Source organism: Tursiops truncatus, chromosome 12, assembly GCF_011762595.2.
Source record: "Tursiops truncatus isolate mTurTru1 chromosome 12, mTurTru1.mat.Y, whole genome shotgun sequence".
Lineage (NCBI taxonomy): Eukaryota > Metazoa > Chordata > Mammalia > Artiodactyla > Delphinidae > Tursiops > Tursiops truncatus.
In genome coordinates this window covers 87,618,508-87,633,956 of record NC_047045.1, presented here as the reverse complement: position 1 = coordinate 87,633,956, position 15,449 = coordinate 87,618,508, and the positions used below count along the sequence as shown (strand labels likewise).

At 51.1% G+C, this 15,449-nt stretch overlaps 1 protein-coding gene across 12 annotated transcripts in view; it reads right to left on the bottom strand.

Moving 5' to 3' along the window:
* Positions 1-15,449, bottom strand: part of AFDN (afadin, adherens junction formation factor) — a 138,853-nt gene that overhangs the window by 32,964 nt on the left and 90,440 nt on the right. For all 12 annotated transcript variants that reach the window (XM_033836593.2, XM_033836597.2, XM_033836595.2 and 9 more), the window contains 7 exons: positions 14,572-14,717; positions 14,149-14,243; positions 13,480-13,745; positions 11,343-11,486; positions 9,716-9,914; positions 5,757-5,860; positions 3,650-3,736 (listed from right to left, as the gene is read on the bottom strand). In XM_033836593.2, the coding sequence (XP_033692484.1) occupies positions 3,650-3,736; positions 5,757-5,860; positions 9,716-9,914; positions 11,343-11,486; positions 13,480-13,745; positions 14,149-14,243; positions 14,572-14,717 (1,041 nt within the window). The remainder of the gene's footprint in view (positions 1-3,649; positions 3,737-5,756; positions 5,861-9,715; positions 9,915-11,342; positions 11,487-13,479; positions 13,746-14,148; positions 14,244-14,571; positions 14,718-15,449) is intronic.

The following is a 15,449-nucleotide window of genomic DNA, read 5'->3' as shown; positions in this document are numbered from 1 at the left end:
TTACCCTGGAGGGAAAGCAGCCTCTAAAGAGAACATCCGCGTCCACCACGGCCCCGAAAAGACTCACCACAGACTCTGCTCTCCCGACAACAGAGAGCCACATTTTGGCCTCTCGGGCACCAGCTTCTCCAGCTGAAACACAACTGTCTACTTCCCCCGGTGGTAACAGCGGCACACAGCTGGCCTCTCAGGGCTCGCCACCACGAAGCTGAGCTGGACGCCACAACCCGGACGGCACTGAGCAACCGCAGCCAGACCGATGCAACACTCGGACTCTTACGTAACCGGGCAAGCTCAGAGTTTCATTTACTTTGTACTTTATTAAACTTTAAAAAGAGCTAGAAAAATGAAAAGGAGGGAACGGTTGCTATTTAAAAAATCCAAATTAAACAGGAAGCACCGTGCCGGCCCTCAGCTGAGTGAGAAGTAGCGCCCCAAACGTCCCCAAAGCAGGGTTTCACAGAGTGGACAGCGCACGACGGTTCCAAGGCATCTGGATCCCATAAAACAGCCGCAGCCTGGAAGGGGCGTCGGCGGGCTGACATCAGAACCCTGCCCAGGCTCACGGCCGCGAGGCCACATGCTAATTAGGAAGAAGTAAAGAAGAACGGAGCCGAACACAAAGGCCGCAGGAGCTCACGGAAAAGACCAAATCACACAGACGCAAGCAAGGGTGACGGGGGTAAAATTCAACACGGCGGCCGCGGGCTCTTCTGTGTCTAACAGGAACAAAATGACAGGTGACGGCACTGTGTGATCCTCAGGGACCAGCTGGAAACGCCCCACAGGCTCCTCTCCCCGAGACTCGAGGTGCGGGCACACTGAGCGTGTGGCGGGAAGCGCTCTGCTCCGGGCGCCCACCACGGAGGACGCAGAGCTCTGCGAGCACCCCGGCTGCCCGCGCTCGCCGCACGGCCTTGGACTCTCCCGAGGCCACCTGCGCTGTCATGAGGGCCGGCACAGCCCTAGCCGGGCATCAGGCACAGAGCGCCGTTTCAGCAACGTGGGCCCATCACAGGACTTGTTCACTCCTGCTCAACATTCCTTTGTGAGCACCAGAGAGACTACAGCTCTGCTGGAGAAAAAGCCATGGAGTCCACAGGTGAACTGCTGGAGTCGTGTCTCATTGTAAGAACAGACATTGACACACTTTTTCATGCCTGAAAACGGCACGCCATCTGGTTACTAGAGCTTGCTCTTACCCCCTTAGAGCACCCTATGCCTCTGACCCTCCCTCCGAGTTCCACACTCGGGTATCCGGCGATGCATGCGATAACGTGCTCACTTGCCCAGCTCAACAGGCATCCACCCAGCTCTCAAATCTAACACGCTCAAAACTGAGCTCTCGATTCTCTCCCTGCCAAAACGTGCTCCTTTTCAGGAGCTCCACCTTCAGTAAACACGCCCACACGCCCAGCTGCTGAAGACAGACCCGGGATACACTGATATTTCTCTCTTCCACTCACTACACACACCCCGTTCAACAGCCAAGGTGAAAGCTGCCATTCAACGAATACACATCAGCGCCCAAGATGCACCGGAAGCTGGCAGCCCTGCAGCGGCGGACGCGCCGGGGCCCGGCAGGCGCACCGGAAGCTGGCAGCCCTGCAGCGGCGGACACGCCGGGGCCCGGCAGGCGCACCGGAAGCTGGCAGCCCTGCAGCGGCGGACGCGCTGGGGCCCGGCTGCCTGCAGGGGTGTCTGTCCCAGCGACGCCACACTGGTCCACAAGTAAACGTGCTGCTGTGGCTGCCCGGCCTCTGTCTCTGCCGCCACCTCCTTCCCCCGCTGAGCGGACACTCCTCCCACTTGCAAAACCAGGCGTAGCTCCCTCACTAGTCCCTGGCTGCACTTCTGAGCCCCCCGGACCACGCTCTCCAAGGCAGGAGGAATAAACTCTCAGGACTGCACTCTGACGCCACCACGTCTTACGTGAGCCCTTCAGTGGCTACTCCCTCTAAAGCCTGAACTGCAGCAAGCCCGCGGGCTTCTTGGAATCAGCGTCCTGGGGACCCGGCCACTCGCCTCACTGACCACTGCCCTGCCCGCTTTCCCGCTGTGACCACACGCCCGCGGAGCGGAGCGTCTGCCCGCCTGGGCCCCACGGGGGCCTGCAGACCCTGCTGCCCGGCGTCCGGCCTCGCCTGCTCTCGGGCCGCCTCCAAGGGCTCCCCTTGCCTCCGCGCGCTGGCCCCGGGGCCGCAAAGCCTGTGCCCGCCCCTCCGCCAGGTTTCACGGCTCACCCTCCGAGGTCCAGCGCACGAGGCATCTCCTCGGGGGCCTTCGCTGACCCCGACTCCGCGCTGGCAGGGAGAGGGCTTCCTGCGGCTGCTCTTCACCGACCCCGGCCACGCACCTGGCGCGGCGGAGCCCTGGGGCTAGCGCCCTTCGCTCCTGCCTCTCGCCGGCAACCGCAGGCACGGGGACAAGGCTGGACGGCGACTCCCAGCCTGGCTCCTTGTCCTAGCTGCCCACGGACACCTGGCAGCCGGGCGAGGCCAGAGGCCGGCCAGGGGGGGTTTGGGGGGCGCTCATGCGGTGCCTCACTGTTCGCTACACTCAGGACTCGGGCCAGAGGGAAGGGCCCAGAGACACTTAAGTAGATCCTACTTAAACCTACAGAAGACAGGTAGCTTTGTACTGAAAGAGATCAGGAGAATTTCAAATCTCAAGTAAGACACGTATCTGAAATAAGATTTTTATATACATATATACATGTAAAAATCAGAAAATGCGGGCGTTACATTTTTCCTGTATACTGGAGTATGGTGGGGTAATTTTTATCCTAATAACTTTTTTCCCGCCCTGAAAATGGGCATTTGGCTCGCTGAGCAAAGAGGAGAACAGTCTGCGGCCTGTACCTTCCCGCTCACATCCCCCAGCGTTCTGAGCTGTGGGCCCACCTGATCACGACAGGCGGGAAACATGGCCCACGAGCGGGACCGCATTGGAAGGGGTGAGCGTGAGTCCTGGCCTGCGAGGCTCTGGCCTGGCTCCTTGGCCTCCTTGGGTGAGCCCAGGTGATGCTGTGCCCCAGACCACACCTGCCTTCCACGTGCTGATGCAGAGGCTCAGCTCCTCTGGCTGCTTCAGTCCCGGCGCTGTGCTGCCTCCTGCACACCAAGGCCCTACAATCTCGGCTGCACCATGTCCCTTCTTCCTTCCAAACCCTTTCGTTTCTCTGAGAAACAGAACACCCCACCTGTCAACGGAGAGTCTTCAAAATGAGCGAAGGCCCTCTTTCCCCTCCGCTCTCCCCAGACAGGGCCGGGCCGTGCGGTGCTCCCTTGCTGCAGTGCCCGTGTGGTGCGTGCACGCGGCTCGCGGCCTCTAGGACCCCTGCTGCCAGGAGCTGCAGCCAGCGGGGGCCAGGGACCCGGGGGCCCGCTGCACACGGACACGGGAGCAGGGTGTCGGGTCCCCCCCGCCCTGGCCCCCCGGGAGCACCGCCTGCCCAGCTTGGGGAGCTCGCACCCTGGCCCGTCCGCGGAGTCGTCACCCCGGGAACGCAGCGAGCCCGGGGCTCCATTCCCACGCCTTCGCCCCCTCCCAGACGCAGAACTGGACGCGCAGCTCGGCCCCGACAGCTGCTGGTCCAAGGCCTCACGAATGAAGGCTGGCAGCCCGGCCACCACCTGTGCCGTCCTACCTTTGCTGCGACAATGCTGAGGCCCATCCCGTTCTGCTTTTTGAGGGTCACCGTGATTACTTCCGGTTCTTTCCTCAGAGGCTGAGCCTAAGAGATGGAAACAGAACTTTACCACAGGCCTGAAACGCAAGGACCGCCACTCGGTCACTCGTTTTCTCTCCGGTAGTGGGGAGAGGAAACCAACGGAGAGTGGAAAAGGAAACGGTAAAAATCAACGAACACAGATACTCCTCCTGGAGTGACCTGGAAAAGTAAATACCAATAGTCTTGACTCCAGAGCCTTAAAGATGAATCATCACAGATGCTATTTAAATGTTATCTAAAGAACTTAATTTATAAAATAAAACTAACCTTGCATTACTATCACATGAGAAAAGCCTGATCATAAAATTAAATTTTTACTTTATTATCTTTCAGCGCCAATTACTAGGTGTTTTTTAAAAAAGAAATTTACACTTACTTTACACTGTCTATGGGGAGGACTGCAAAAACAGTGACGACAAAGATGATCTCACATCTCTGTCTCTTAAGAAAATTCAACAGCAAAAATACAGCAGCCACAGGCTTCAGACAGTGGGACCCAAAGTTCTGCATGATTCTGTGAAGCCCGTGGCTGGGGAATAAGTTACCGACCAATGAGACAGGCCAGTTTTTGAACAGATCCACCAACACATGAGCAAGTAAAATTAGCCACTGAAGTTCCATGTCCTGTACATGTCCTACCGCACGTGAAAGAGCCAACAAAAGTAAAGAAGAGACTCCCAGGGCCCACACTGACAGAATTCAATCAGTTAAACACGTAAGTATGCAGGTACGTGGCCAAGAAGTGGTGACTGTACACATGGCTTGTTAATTCGGAACCAAAGTCTGGATGATAATATTTTAAGGGAAATAAATAAGATTAGGTGACAAAGCTTTTTAAAATGTCAAGACCTGAAATCTTCTCAGGGATCCACGAATAAACTAGAAAGTTGAAAAGAATCAGTGATTCCATCTAAGGCACTTGTTTTTCTGTGACGTCTGGGAATTAGAAATTGCTGCTGCTGTTACTTGCTATGAGCTAAACAACAGCTAGTAAAGAGTATTAGCGGCACATTCACTGTATCGGTACTTAAATGTGATCTACTTGGTGTAACAGCAATCACCAACTAATTCAGTTTTTGGAGATGCTCAAATCTAAAGTTTGCTACTAAGCAAAAATAATGACTTTGAATTTAATATACAAAACACATCACACTGTTCACCTTACATTCAGTGTTGTCACCTTACATACTCTGGTTTTCTTAGAAATCAGGTAAGTACTAGGCACAATGTTTCGAGTAAGGAATAAGTTAGGACACCACAAGGAAGTTTCTAAAGCTTCAGTAGACTTGTGGCTGTTTTGCATAGACGAGAATCCCTGAAGCTTGGCCCGGGCACACTGGTGTCAGGGCCAGGGGACTGACTGCCACGTCCGTCGCACGTAGCACACGGACCCTGCCCACAGTCACCTGCCCAACGTGTGGTCACTCTGCTTGGCTCCCCTGAACCCTTACGTGGCTTAAGAGGCAATTACATTTAAGGTAACGTTTAAGGTAAATGGAATGGAACAAAAGAGTTCTAAAAGGAAAAATTTCATTTGTTTGTGTTTTTCCTGGAATGACTTGCTAGTGTACGTAGCATATGACAACTCTGGTCTGGCACCACTTTCTAAGACAAGGAAAAGCACCCTTTCTTGTTTAAATCTCTGTGGGAAGCAAGGCAGAATTCTCCCTAAAATCTATGAGGCTAGTGAATGCCGGGATGACCGCTCTTTCAGAAAGATACAAAATATTAGTAAATGATTTGGCACACATTTAAGACAAGGCAGAACTGACTAGAAAAAACAAAATACTTTTACCAAAGAAAACTTTTCTAATAAAACCCATTGAGACTACCATATTAATATATATTTTAAATAGGTATTATGGTTGATGTAACTGTGGGTATAAGTATGCCTTATTTTTAAAAGTACCATTTGTTTATAGACAAAACTATACAGACATGGCCTGAAAATAAAGAAAATATTTTCAAATCGTAAGGCACCCGCTTCTTTTCCTTGTCCGTCTGTCATTGTCACGATACTTGCCAGTTCCGTGTTCTCCCGCGTAAGGTGACTCTCATAATCTGCACCTTCAAAATATATCGTCCATGTGCCTGGCGAGCGCGGGTGAGGAATTAACCTGCAAAATCCTGCGGAGAAAACAGGCAAACTGTTAAGAATGCAAAGCACACGTCGGACCCATAATCTTCAACAAGGGAAGCAACCGAAAGCAGCAACTGCATGACGCCTAATGACATTTATTTTCCTGAATTACTTTTACTCTCTCTGAAAACGGCATCATCAGACATTTAAAACTGCGTATTTGCTTCGGTCCAATGGAATTTCAGCACCAAGCAGAGAAGTGAAATTGGTCTCCCCTCTTCTTTATTCCAAAGACTTTTTCTCTTACATCGATGAAAAATTACAGAAGTGCACGGAAATTGCTTCCTTGCAGACTGGCCTGCTCTGCTCAACTAAGAGCTCCTCAGTCACGCTGAGAATCTCTAACACAGGAAAGGAAAGAGGGGCCAGAGAACGGCACCAGCACAGACGTCTGCGCACAGGCTCACGCGCTGGGGCAAACGATTGATTCCACTCGTGTAGCAATTCTGGGGTAGGACTGGCCTCTTTCTCATCACTCTTTGCCCACATTTTCTGACAAGTCACACTCACTTAAATTTCTTCCAAACGAAAATTTAGAATCATTTTATACTGTTTTAAAGAATATCTCTGATATGTTCATCAGGGACAAATGACATCTTTACAACACTAAGCCTACGTCATTCCTCATTTGTCAGATCTTACAGAGTTTCTCAGAGATTTCGTGACAAAGTCAGATCACGCAGGCCCTGCACAATTCTTCTTTTCTCCAAAGTGGTCTTATTAGCAGCAGCTCACAATTACGAAGAGCACACTGCTTGCCAGACACGCCCTGGTCCCCACGACCTGGGTGCTGGGGGGGTGGGGGTGGGGGGGCTGTTATCTTTGGACAGTTATGAGGTTGTTTGTGGCAGAGGGAAAAGAAGACATCACAAATATACTCAATTAAAATACGGGCACAAATTATTTTTACTTAGTTTTAGTCCTTTTTTTCCAAAAAAAAATCACTGTTTCAATCCAGTTTCATTGAAATATTACTACAATTTACTTCTCTTTCCCATGCTTTAGGGAATCATAATTCTCACGGTTTTGAAACGTCAACAGTTGTAATTTTCTAATTTTTTAAACATCAGGTTTGCATGTCTGGACCATATGCACACAGACAGTTTACTTTCTCAGCATCAGGAACGCACCTCAGGTCAGGTATGAGTCTGTGCTGGTTTTATAGCTTCTCTCATAGAATCGTATCACACGAAAAAGCCAAAGGAACATACATTGAGAGCACACAGCAGTTCTTTCTTTGGCTTACAAAAAAACTGAGCATGAAGAATTAAAACCGCTGACGTCATAGAAGAAAACACCCAGTTCTCTGTAAGTCTTATTTAAAAGTGGCTTTGTACTTGGCTACATTATCATCTAAGATGTACGAAAAGAGCGTGGGGCCGCCTAGACCGTGAGGAAATACACGTACGCCCCACAACGAATCATTCGGGAAAGCCTAAGGGGAAATCACGGAAAAAATGGCATCGTGCAGTCAGGATGGGGCTGCCCCCGGGCTGGCCAAGCCCCTCTCCGCAGTACCTACTGTGGAGCCGGCAGCTGGGTACCCAGCACGCCTAGCACGTCCCACGGGGGCTGGTGAGTCAGCCTCCGCAGGCTTATTCACAAGGCCCTGAAGAGCAGCTCTGCCGGCACGTGGCCCCGAAGGCCCTCTGCCCGGCACTGAGCAGGCGGAGAGCAGGGACAACCGCCAGCCCGTCCTGCTGGACGCACACAGACGGCTCACACACTGGCACCAAGTGTCACCGAAGACGGGGAGAACCACGGAGGGGGAAGGTGGCAGCAGTGTGAGGGAGAGGCTGAGTCCACAGGCAAAGGGGTGATGGCTGGAAATTTCAGAAAAACAGGGCCACTGCCGGGAGTCAGACAGCGGGGAGAGGAGTGGACGCGGGGAGCGACCACATGGACACACAGCACACGGTCCAGTACTGGGAACACGGCTCGTGTGCTTGCAGGTAGGGGGCCAGGACTGGCAGGAGATGGTGCCACGCCCAACTGCAGGCGACGGGGACGTTCAGAGCAGGAGAGCAGGAACCAGCCTGGCGGTGAAGGTGCAGGGCTGCTGCGTGAGTGTCAGGGAGCCCACGGGAGCAGGGAGGACACCCCAAAGCAGCCCCACGGCCCCAGAGCGGCTGCCCTGGCCACCACTTCCCTACCAGGCCCCCGCTCAGGCCACTGTGGCTCAGGGACTCCCGCTGCCCGACTGAAGCTCTCTCAGACGTGCCTGCAGCCCGCACCCCTCCCTTCCGCCCCGCTTGTCCCAGAGTCAGGGCTGAACTGAGGGCTCTGCCAGCCCACCGCTGCCCCCGCCCCTTCATCCTGCACACACACCGATGCTTTAAGAACCACATCCCACCCTGCCTGTGCTTCTCCCAGGACAGCACCAAGAGCTCAGTCAGCGCTCCGGGGAGGGTTACAGACACGTCTGCCAGCTGCTGTACAAACACATTTCGTTACAAGCAGCAGCCTTTATAAAATGAATTTTTTAAAACGATCAAAACCTTTGAAGACGTAAAGACCTATTGTGGTGACTGGAACATTCACTGAAGTTAAAAGTCACACTAAGTTTATATATTTATATATCTACGGACCTTAATTTAAGCAAAAAAAAAATAATAGAAAAGTTAACTCCTAAATTTTGCTTCTCTTCTGCTACTCATCTGAGCTCCACATTACGCAAAAGCAGCAGACGAGAAGTGAAATCCGGTCTAATTTAAAAGCTCGTGGCTCAGGTGTAACTGTGGTAGGCAGACCTCATTTTATCGCACTTTGCAAAGACTGTTTCCCACAGATGGGAAGGTCTGTGGCAGCCCTGCACCAGGCAAGGCTGTCGACGCCACTTTCCCCACAGCATCTGCTCACTTCAGGTCTGCGTGTCACATTCTGGGAATTCTTGCACTCTTTCAAGCTTTTCCATTATTATCGTGTGTGTCACGGTGGCCTGTGATCGATCTGTGACGACTCAGACTTGCTGAGGCTTGGACGGTGACCAGCATTTCTCAGCGATAAGGTACTTTTTTATCGAAGGCCCGTCCATTGCTTTTCAGACGTACTACTTCTGCACGCCTAACAGACGGATTACAGCACGGTGTGAACATAACCTCTGCACACGTGCTGGGAACCAGAGCTCCACGCGCCTTGCTTTCCTGCGGCATCCTCTTCATCGCCGTGGCCTGCAACCAGACCCACGGCGCCTCCGAGGTGGGCCTGTGTCTTCCTCGGAACACATCGACAAGAGGGTGGACAGAGGGCACAGAGTAAAAGCGGGAAGCGAGCTGCGCTGTGCCGGTGCATCGGCACACACGCGTGTGCGAGCTTGGCATCGTGACGTGCACGGGCTCGCCCCGTGCCACAGTGCCAGGGGCTCCACACTCAGCCACCTGCTCAATCCTCAAGACAGCCCCGTGGGGTGGCACCGTCGACACGCCCACTGCACGGGGGAGGTCAAAGGCGACAGTGGGGTCAGAGCTCCGGCCGTCTGGTTCTAACGCTGGTGCTGTTCTTGCCTGCTCTGCTCTGGGGGCACCAACACTTACGGTTCGCGCTAACGGGGCAGATGGAGCTCCCAGGCTCTCACAGAACCCAGGAGGGAGGGGCAGCCAAGGTCCCTCCTGCTGTAACCTGACACCAGGCAAGCTCGCGGGTAGCCGGGGCAACACCCAGGACCCCATGGTCTGCAGGCCTCTGAGCCCACGTCCCCACGGGACGCTCCCTTCCAAGCCGCTGGACCCCCAGCTTTTCCAGCACATAGGGCGCACACAATGCGGGTGGGTTGACACACACGAGCGCAAGGCTCGCCTGCATGCGGGCCAGCTCGGATGCCAGGTGTGGGCACCGCCACCCACCTCTCTGGCACAAAGGGTCCAGAAACTCCTGTAAGCCGTTTGGGATGTTTCTGACAACGTCGCAGGAGTAGCCGTCCTCGGGCAGAAGGAACGGCAGCTGCAGGTCGGGGTCCTCCTCCAGCTGCACCTCCCGCCCGTCACTGCGTGCCAGCTCGTCGGCTGTGTTCTCCGCCACAGCCACCACATGCTCCATCAGGTCCTGGTTGGAAAACAGACACAGAGCTAAGGACACGCTCGGTGACGGGCGCAGCTGACCAGCAGCTGTCAGAAAAACGTCTAAGCACGCGTAGCGTGGCTACATACACACGCGCAGGGAGAGTGAAGTCTATCGACAATTCAAATCAGTCTGTAAAGCAATAAAACACTAGTACAGCACACACTCTTAATATGTCAGCTTCCATATTAATTATTAATTTCCAAAGACCTGTAGTTTTAAACAGAAAGAAATACTTCGACCACAAGAAAACGGTCTTTTTCCCTTCTCAAAAATAGTTTTTTCCTTGCACAATTTTTTAACATCCATTTGCTAATAACCTTATTTTTATACTTAACGACATCGGAAAAATCTCACACAATGTTAAATGTAAAAAAAATCAGGACAAAAATATCTATTCCCGGCTTACGCAGGTTATTGCCTTATTATGGGTTTATGGGTGATTCTTGTTTAAAAACTTTCCGTTAGTGAGATAACGTACACACAGGACAGTTCACAACTCCTAACTGTACAGCTGAGCACACGAACGCTCCGCCCCCACCAACCAGCCCGCTCGGGGGACCGAACCACACCCACTGCGAAGCTGCCCTCACTGCCCTGCCCTCCGCCCCAAAGTCTCGGCCACCCAGGCTTCTAAGCCGCGTCCTCCTGTGCCCCCAAGCCCATGCAAAGGGAAGCCCAGCGTGTAGAGCGGGTGCGTGACTTCCTGCGTTGCTGTGCAGCCGCGCCAGGCTCCTCTACCGGACTGCGACACGGTCTATTTGGGGACAGGTAGTAGCTTCCAGGTTGGGGCGATTCTGTACCTGTCTTCTGTAGGCATAACCCCACACTGGAGATCAAGCCATCCATCCAATTAGGTTACTTCTCTGCCGAATTCTCAGGGCACATGCAGCATTCCTCTCTATAGAGAGCCAGCTGCAGCACGTACTGTTTCCTGTGCTTCTCACCCTCTGTCCCTTCTAGGAGGCATCCCAAAATAGCAGACTCTGTTCTGGACAAGAACCTGGGTTTTACCAGGCAGACACCTCTGCACAGGTTGGGGAGCCCCTGCGGCTATTGCTGCGTGAACACAAGGATGGCACTCGGGGTCTCGGGTCACAGCGCTGCGCCCGAGAACTCAGATGTCAGGGCAACTTCCTCACTCCCCGCCCCGGCTTTCCAACCATTTTCCAACAACCTCAATCCCCGAATTAAATCCCTTTCTACTTAACATGCTTATGTAGTTTCCACTTCTTGCACCGACCTCTAACTCATACAGACATCAATAGCAAAAGTGACCTCGTGAGACGACCAAGTGAATGATCTTACTCACTAAAGAAATAAGAGAACTGATTACATAAATTTTCCTTTTTCTCCACATTTCCCTGTGCAGACACGGCCCGCATGGAGTGGCAGTGTGGTGCTGTCACTTACTGTAGGGACAAAAGGCTCATCGGGTGCACAGTGGTAGTTCTGAAGTAAGGCTTGAAGCTGCAGCGAATTTAACTTGAAGCAGGTACTGTTTATATTTGGGATGTCATCGGGTGCGTACTTATCCATCGTGAGCAAAGTGGTTGCCTAATTTGGAATGAGCAACATGAAAGATCATGATTTAAAAGTATTTCATAAATATTCCCCTTTACATAACATTTGTAAAACTGCAATAACTTGCTAATTTGATTTTGAAATGCAAGGTGTTTTTAAGAAAATACAGTTCCATTAACATTACCTATATGTGTTAAACTGAACTCAAAGCATCGTAAAGGTTTTTAGATGAACTGTTTTATTAAAATATATATTTATAATGAGACTCAATAATTTATGTTCAGAGAGCATTTAAAACTTCTTAGAGGGCTTCCCTGGTGGTGCAGTGGTTAAGAATCCGCCTGCTGATGCAGGGGACGCGGGTTCGTGCCCCGGTGTGGGAAGATCCCACATCTTCCCACAGAGCGGCTGGGCCCGTGAGCCATGGCCGCTGAGCCTGTGCGTCCGGAGCCTGTGCTCCGCAACGGGAGAGGCCACAACAGTGAGAGGCCCACATACCGCAAAAACAAACAAAAACAAAAACAACAAAAACTTCTTAGAAACTTCAACATTTATATAACCACTAAGATCACCAATTACTAAGGTCTGAGTAAAATACCACTGTAATGACTTCTTTTTTAAAAGATTTATTTATTATTTATTTGTTTAATTTATTTATTTTTCGCTGCATCAGGCCTTAGTTGCAGCACGTGGGATCTTCGCTGAGGCACGCGGGATCTTCCGTTGTGATGGGCAGGCTTCTCTAGTTGTGGTGCGCGGGCTCCAGGGCGCGTGGGCTCTGTAGTTTGTGGCACGCGGGCTCTCTAGCTGAGGAGCACAAGCTTAGCAGTTGCGGCGTGCAGGCTTAGTTGCCCCGCGGCATGTGGGACCCCAGTTCCCGGACCAGGGATCAAACCCACGTCCCCTGCACTGTAAGGTGGATTCTTTCCCACTGGACCACCAGGGAAGTCCCTGTAATGACTTTTTAAATAACTCGCTGATTCAATGAAAGTAAGAGGGCAGAAACCTCTTTCGAAACTAAATCTTTTTAAGAGACTGAGAAAAAAATACAAAATTATACACTGTAATAATACACTGTAATAATACACTGTAATAATATTAAAAAAATGTCCTAGGGTATGAGGCTCTAGATACTCATTTCCTTAACTGCAAAACACCAGCTCCTAGTCTTAATACCTAGGAAGTTCCTAGAACTGGTTAAGCCATTAGGACATGGCTCTGCTGTACTCCTTTGTTCCTTTCCTCTTCTCCTGCTCTGTTCCTGGTGACCTGATGATTTTCTGCAGTGGTGTGCTTAGATCCCTTTCTCTTTATCTGTGTATCTGCTATAGGTCTTTGCTCTGCAGTCACCTGGCTTTGTATTCCTAAAGAGGCAGTCACCATCCATTTTCAAACTGGACTTTATCTTTCAGTAAGGAGCTTCATGAAATATACCTTACTATTCTCAATTTAAAAAACCCTTTAAGGTATTTATTCTACTGAGTACCACCTATTATGGGCTGTACTGTGTCCTCCAAAATTCATATGGGGAAGTCCTAACCCTGTTTACCTCAGAACGTCACTTTATTTGGAGACACGATTCTAACAGAAGGAATCAAGTTAAATCAGGTCAGTAGGTCTGGCGTCTTCATAAAAGGCGGACGTTTGGACACAGGTGTGCGTCCAGGAAGACAAAGGCAGAGGCGGGGACGGGTGGTGTGTCCACAAGCCCGGGGACACCAAAGACTGCCAAGAGCCAGCAGAGCCTACAGAGGCCTGGAGCAGAGTCTCCCTCGCAGGAACCAACGTGCCCTGGCCTTGACCTCAGACTTCTGGCCTCCAGACACAATACATTTCTGCTGTTTAAGCCACCACATTTGTGCACTTTGTTCAAGCAACCCAGGCAAACTAATAAACCTACGTGTACATGTGAAAAACCCCAGAAGGAGGGTGCTGAGCTCTGCGGAGTCCACGTTCCCCCCGTGGTAGAACCAGAGACGTGTACGACAGCGCCACTGAGCAGGGCAGCGGGGCTGGGACCACCCACCTGCACAATCCTGCTGAGGTGGCAGTCGGCCGCCAGCTCCAGGCCCTGCTTCTCCGCCCAGGCCTCCACGTGCCCGAGCTGCTGGCGGATGATGGCGCCCCAGTAGTGGGAGCACAGCCCCGACTCGGGGTCGGTCACCAGCCTGTTGAACAGCCACATGTTGATGAAGTGGAAGAGCTGGGAGAAGAGCTGGATGGTCAGCGCGGCATTGACCCGGCAGCGGCGCAGCAGCGACATGGCCCCCGTGAGCGTGTGCAGCACGTCGTCTGTGCAGAGAGACGGCACTGCGTCACCGAGAGCGCTCCGGAATTAGCGGTAAACACGCGTGACGTCCGTTCAACCTCTTTAGAACAGCAATCTCACCCCAACAGGGAGCAGTGACGTGGTCTCGAACTACCAATACGTAGCGGTATGAACTGTATCTACTTAAGTTCACCCGGACAGACCTCTGGGAAAGTCTGATGTCGCACCAGCAGGATGCGACAAGGTAACTCTTCTTAAACAAGACACGTGGTGATCACAATTTATTAGTTAAGGATGCCAGATCCAATAGGATGTCTCATTACTTTCATAATACCTCCCTCTCACATACAGCAAATATTAAAATGAAGCTAAACAAACAGGAGAAGGAGGGAAGGAGGGGACGAAGGAGAAAAAGAGAAGCCTAACCTATTTTGGGTCTCTGCAGACTGTTCTCTTCGGGGTCGTCCAGAAAGGCTGGCATGTAATTATTCAGTTCTGACTGAAGACAGTGAACCAGGTATCTGAAAATAAGTAAACAATTTTAATAATCTCAGAAGGACGCCCTGCTATCATCAGACATAATATCACGAGAGAAACAATTCGTACTGTTTAGAAATATCGTTCATGTAAAAAATATATGTAAGAGTTCTACTCTCAGGATTCTTGAAACATAGCTAAGTGAATTAAATTTATTAAATCAACGCATTTTGCATATAGTTATTTATGCTTCTTGATATCCATCTTCAATTAGGGTAAATAAAACCCCTGAAAATTAGTTTTGAAAGTTTAACCAGAAAACATGATTCACATCTTTACAGGACAGCATCACCTCCGGACACACGCTCTTACTTAAAGGCCATCTGGACCAAGTGTGCCAGGACATCCTGGGCATCCAGCGTGATTCGACTGAGATCTCGGTCCTGCTTTACGAAGTTGAGCAGCTCAGATGCATTCGCCATCCAGAAGGCAAGCGCCCCTGCGATATTCTTCTGTTTCTGCAGGCAGAACACGTTTCCATAGCAACCACAGGACAAACAACAACAACAAAAATAAGAAGGAATGCTCTTGAAAAGCTGCTGAAGATAGACCAGTACCTTCCCATCTTCACCAAGGTATTTACCACAGATACCAGATACGTGCAGAGGAATTTGGGTACATACATAGCAATGGAAAGTAAAGACCCACTGCGACTTCTTAGGATTCACGTATAGACACACGGATCTAGTGAGCTACAATTTATGGAATCAGTGGGGGGACGGAGGTATCGAATAATACACCACCAAATTGGAGATTGTGCATTATCTGGTAATCTGTGAAGTATACACACGTGTATCCATGGTTACCCAACAGCCACCCTGATACTCAAAGTCACTGGCTTGGACACCAAGCAACTCGGTATCAAGTACTGATCTATCGTGTCATCTCCCGACCACATGTGCAGGCCAGGCAACCTCAGATGAGATCCAAAGAATAGGAACCAAGGATAAACAATAAAGAGAAGAAACAGAACTTTTGTCATTTCATATCCACACTGAAGTGCATTAAGCAAAAGTTATGAAATGCTGATAAAGGCTGCACAGTCCAAAAAGGGTTTTAGTACTGCATGTTCCAGCTGCCAAATGAGTGTTATGAGCCTCGGTCCGGTTGTTGTTGTACTTTGACATGGAAGCAGCATGAGAAACTCAGCTAAGCCAACACAGCCAGGAGGATCGGCTCCCAGCAGTATG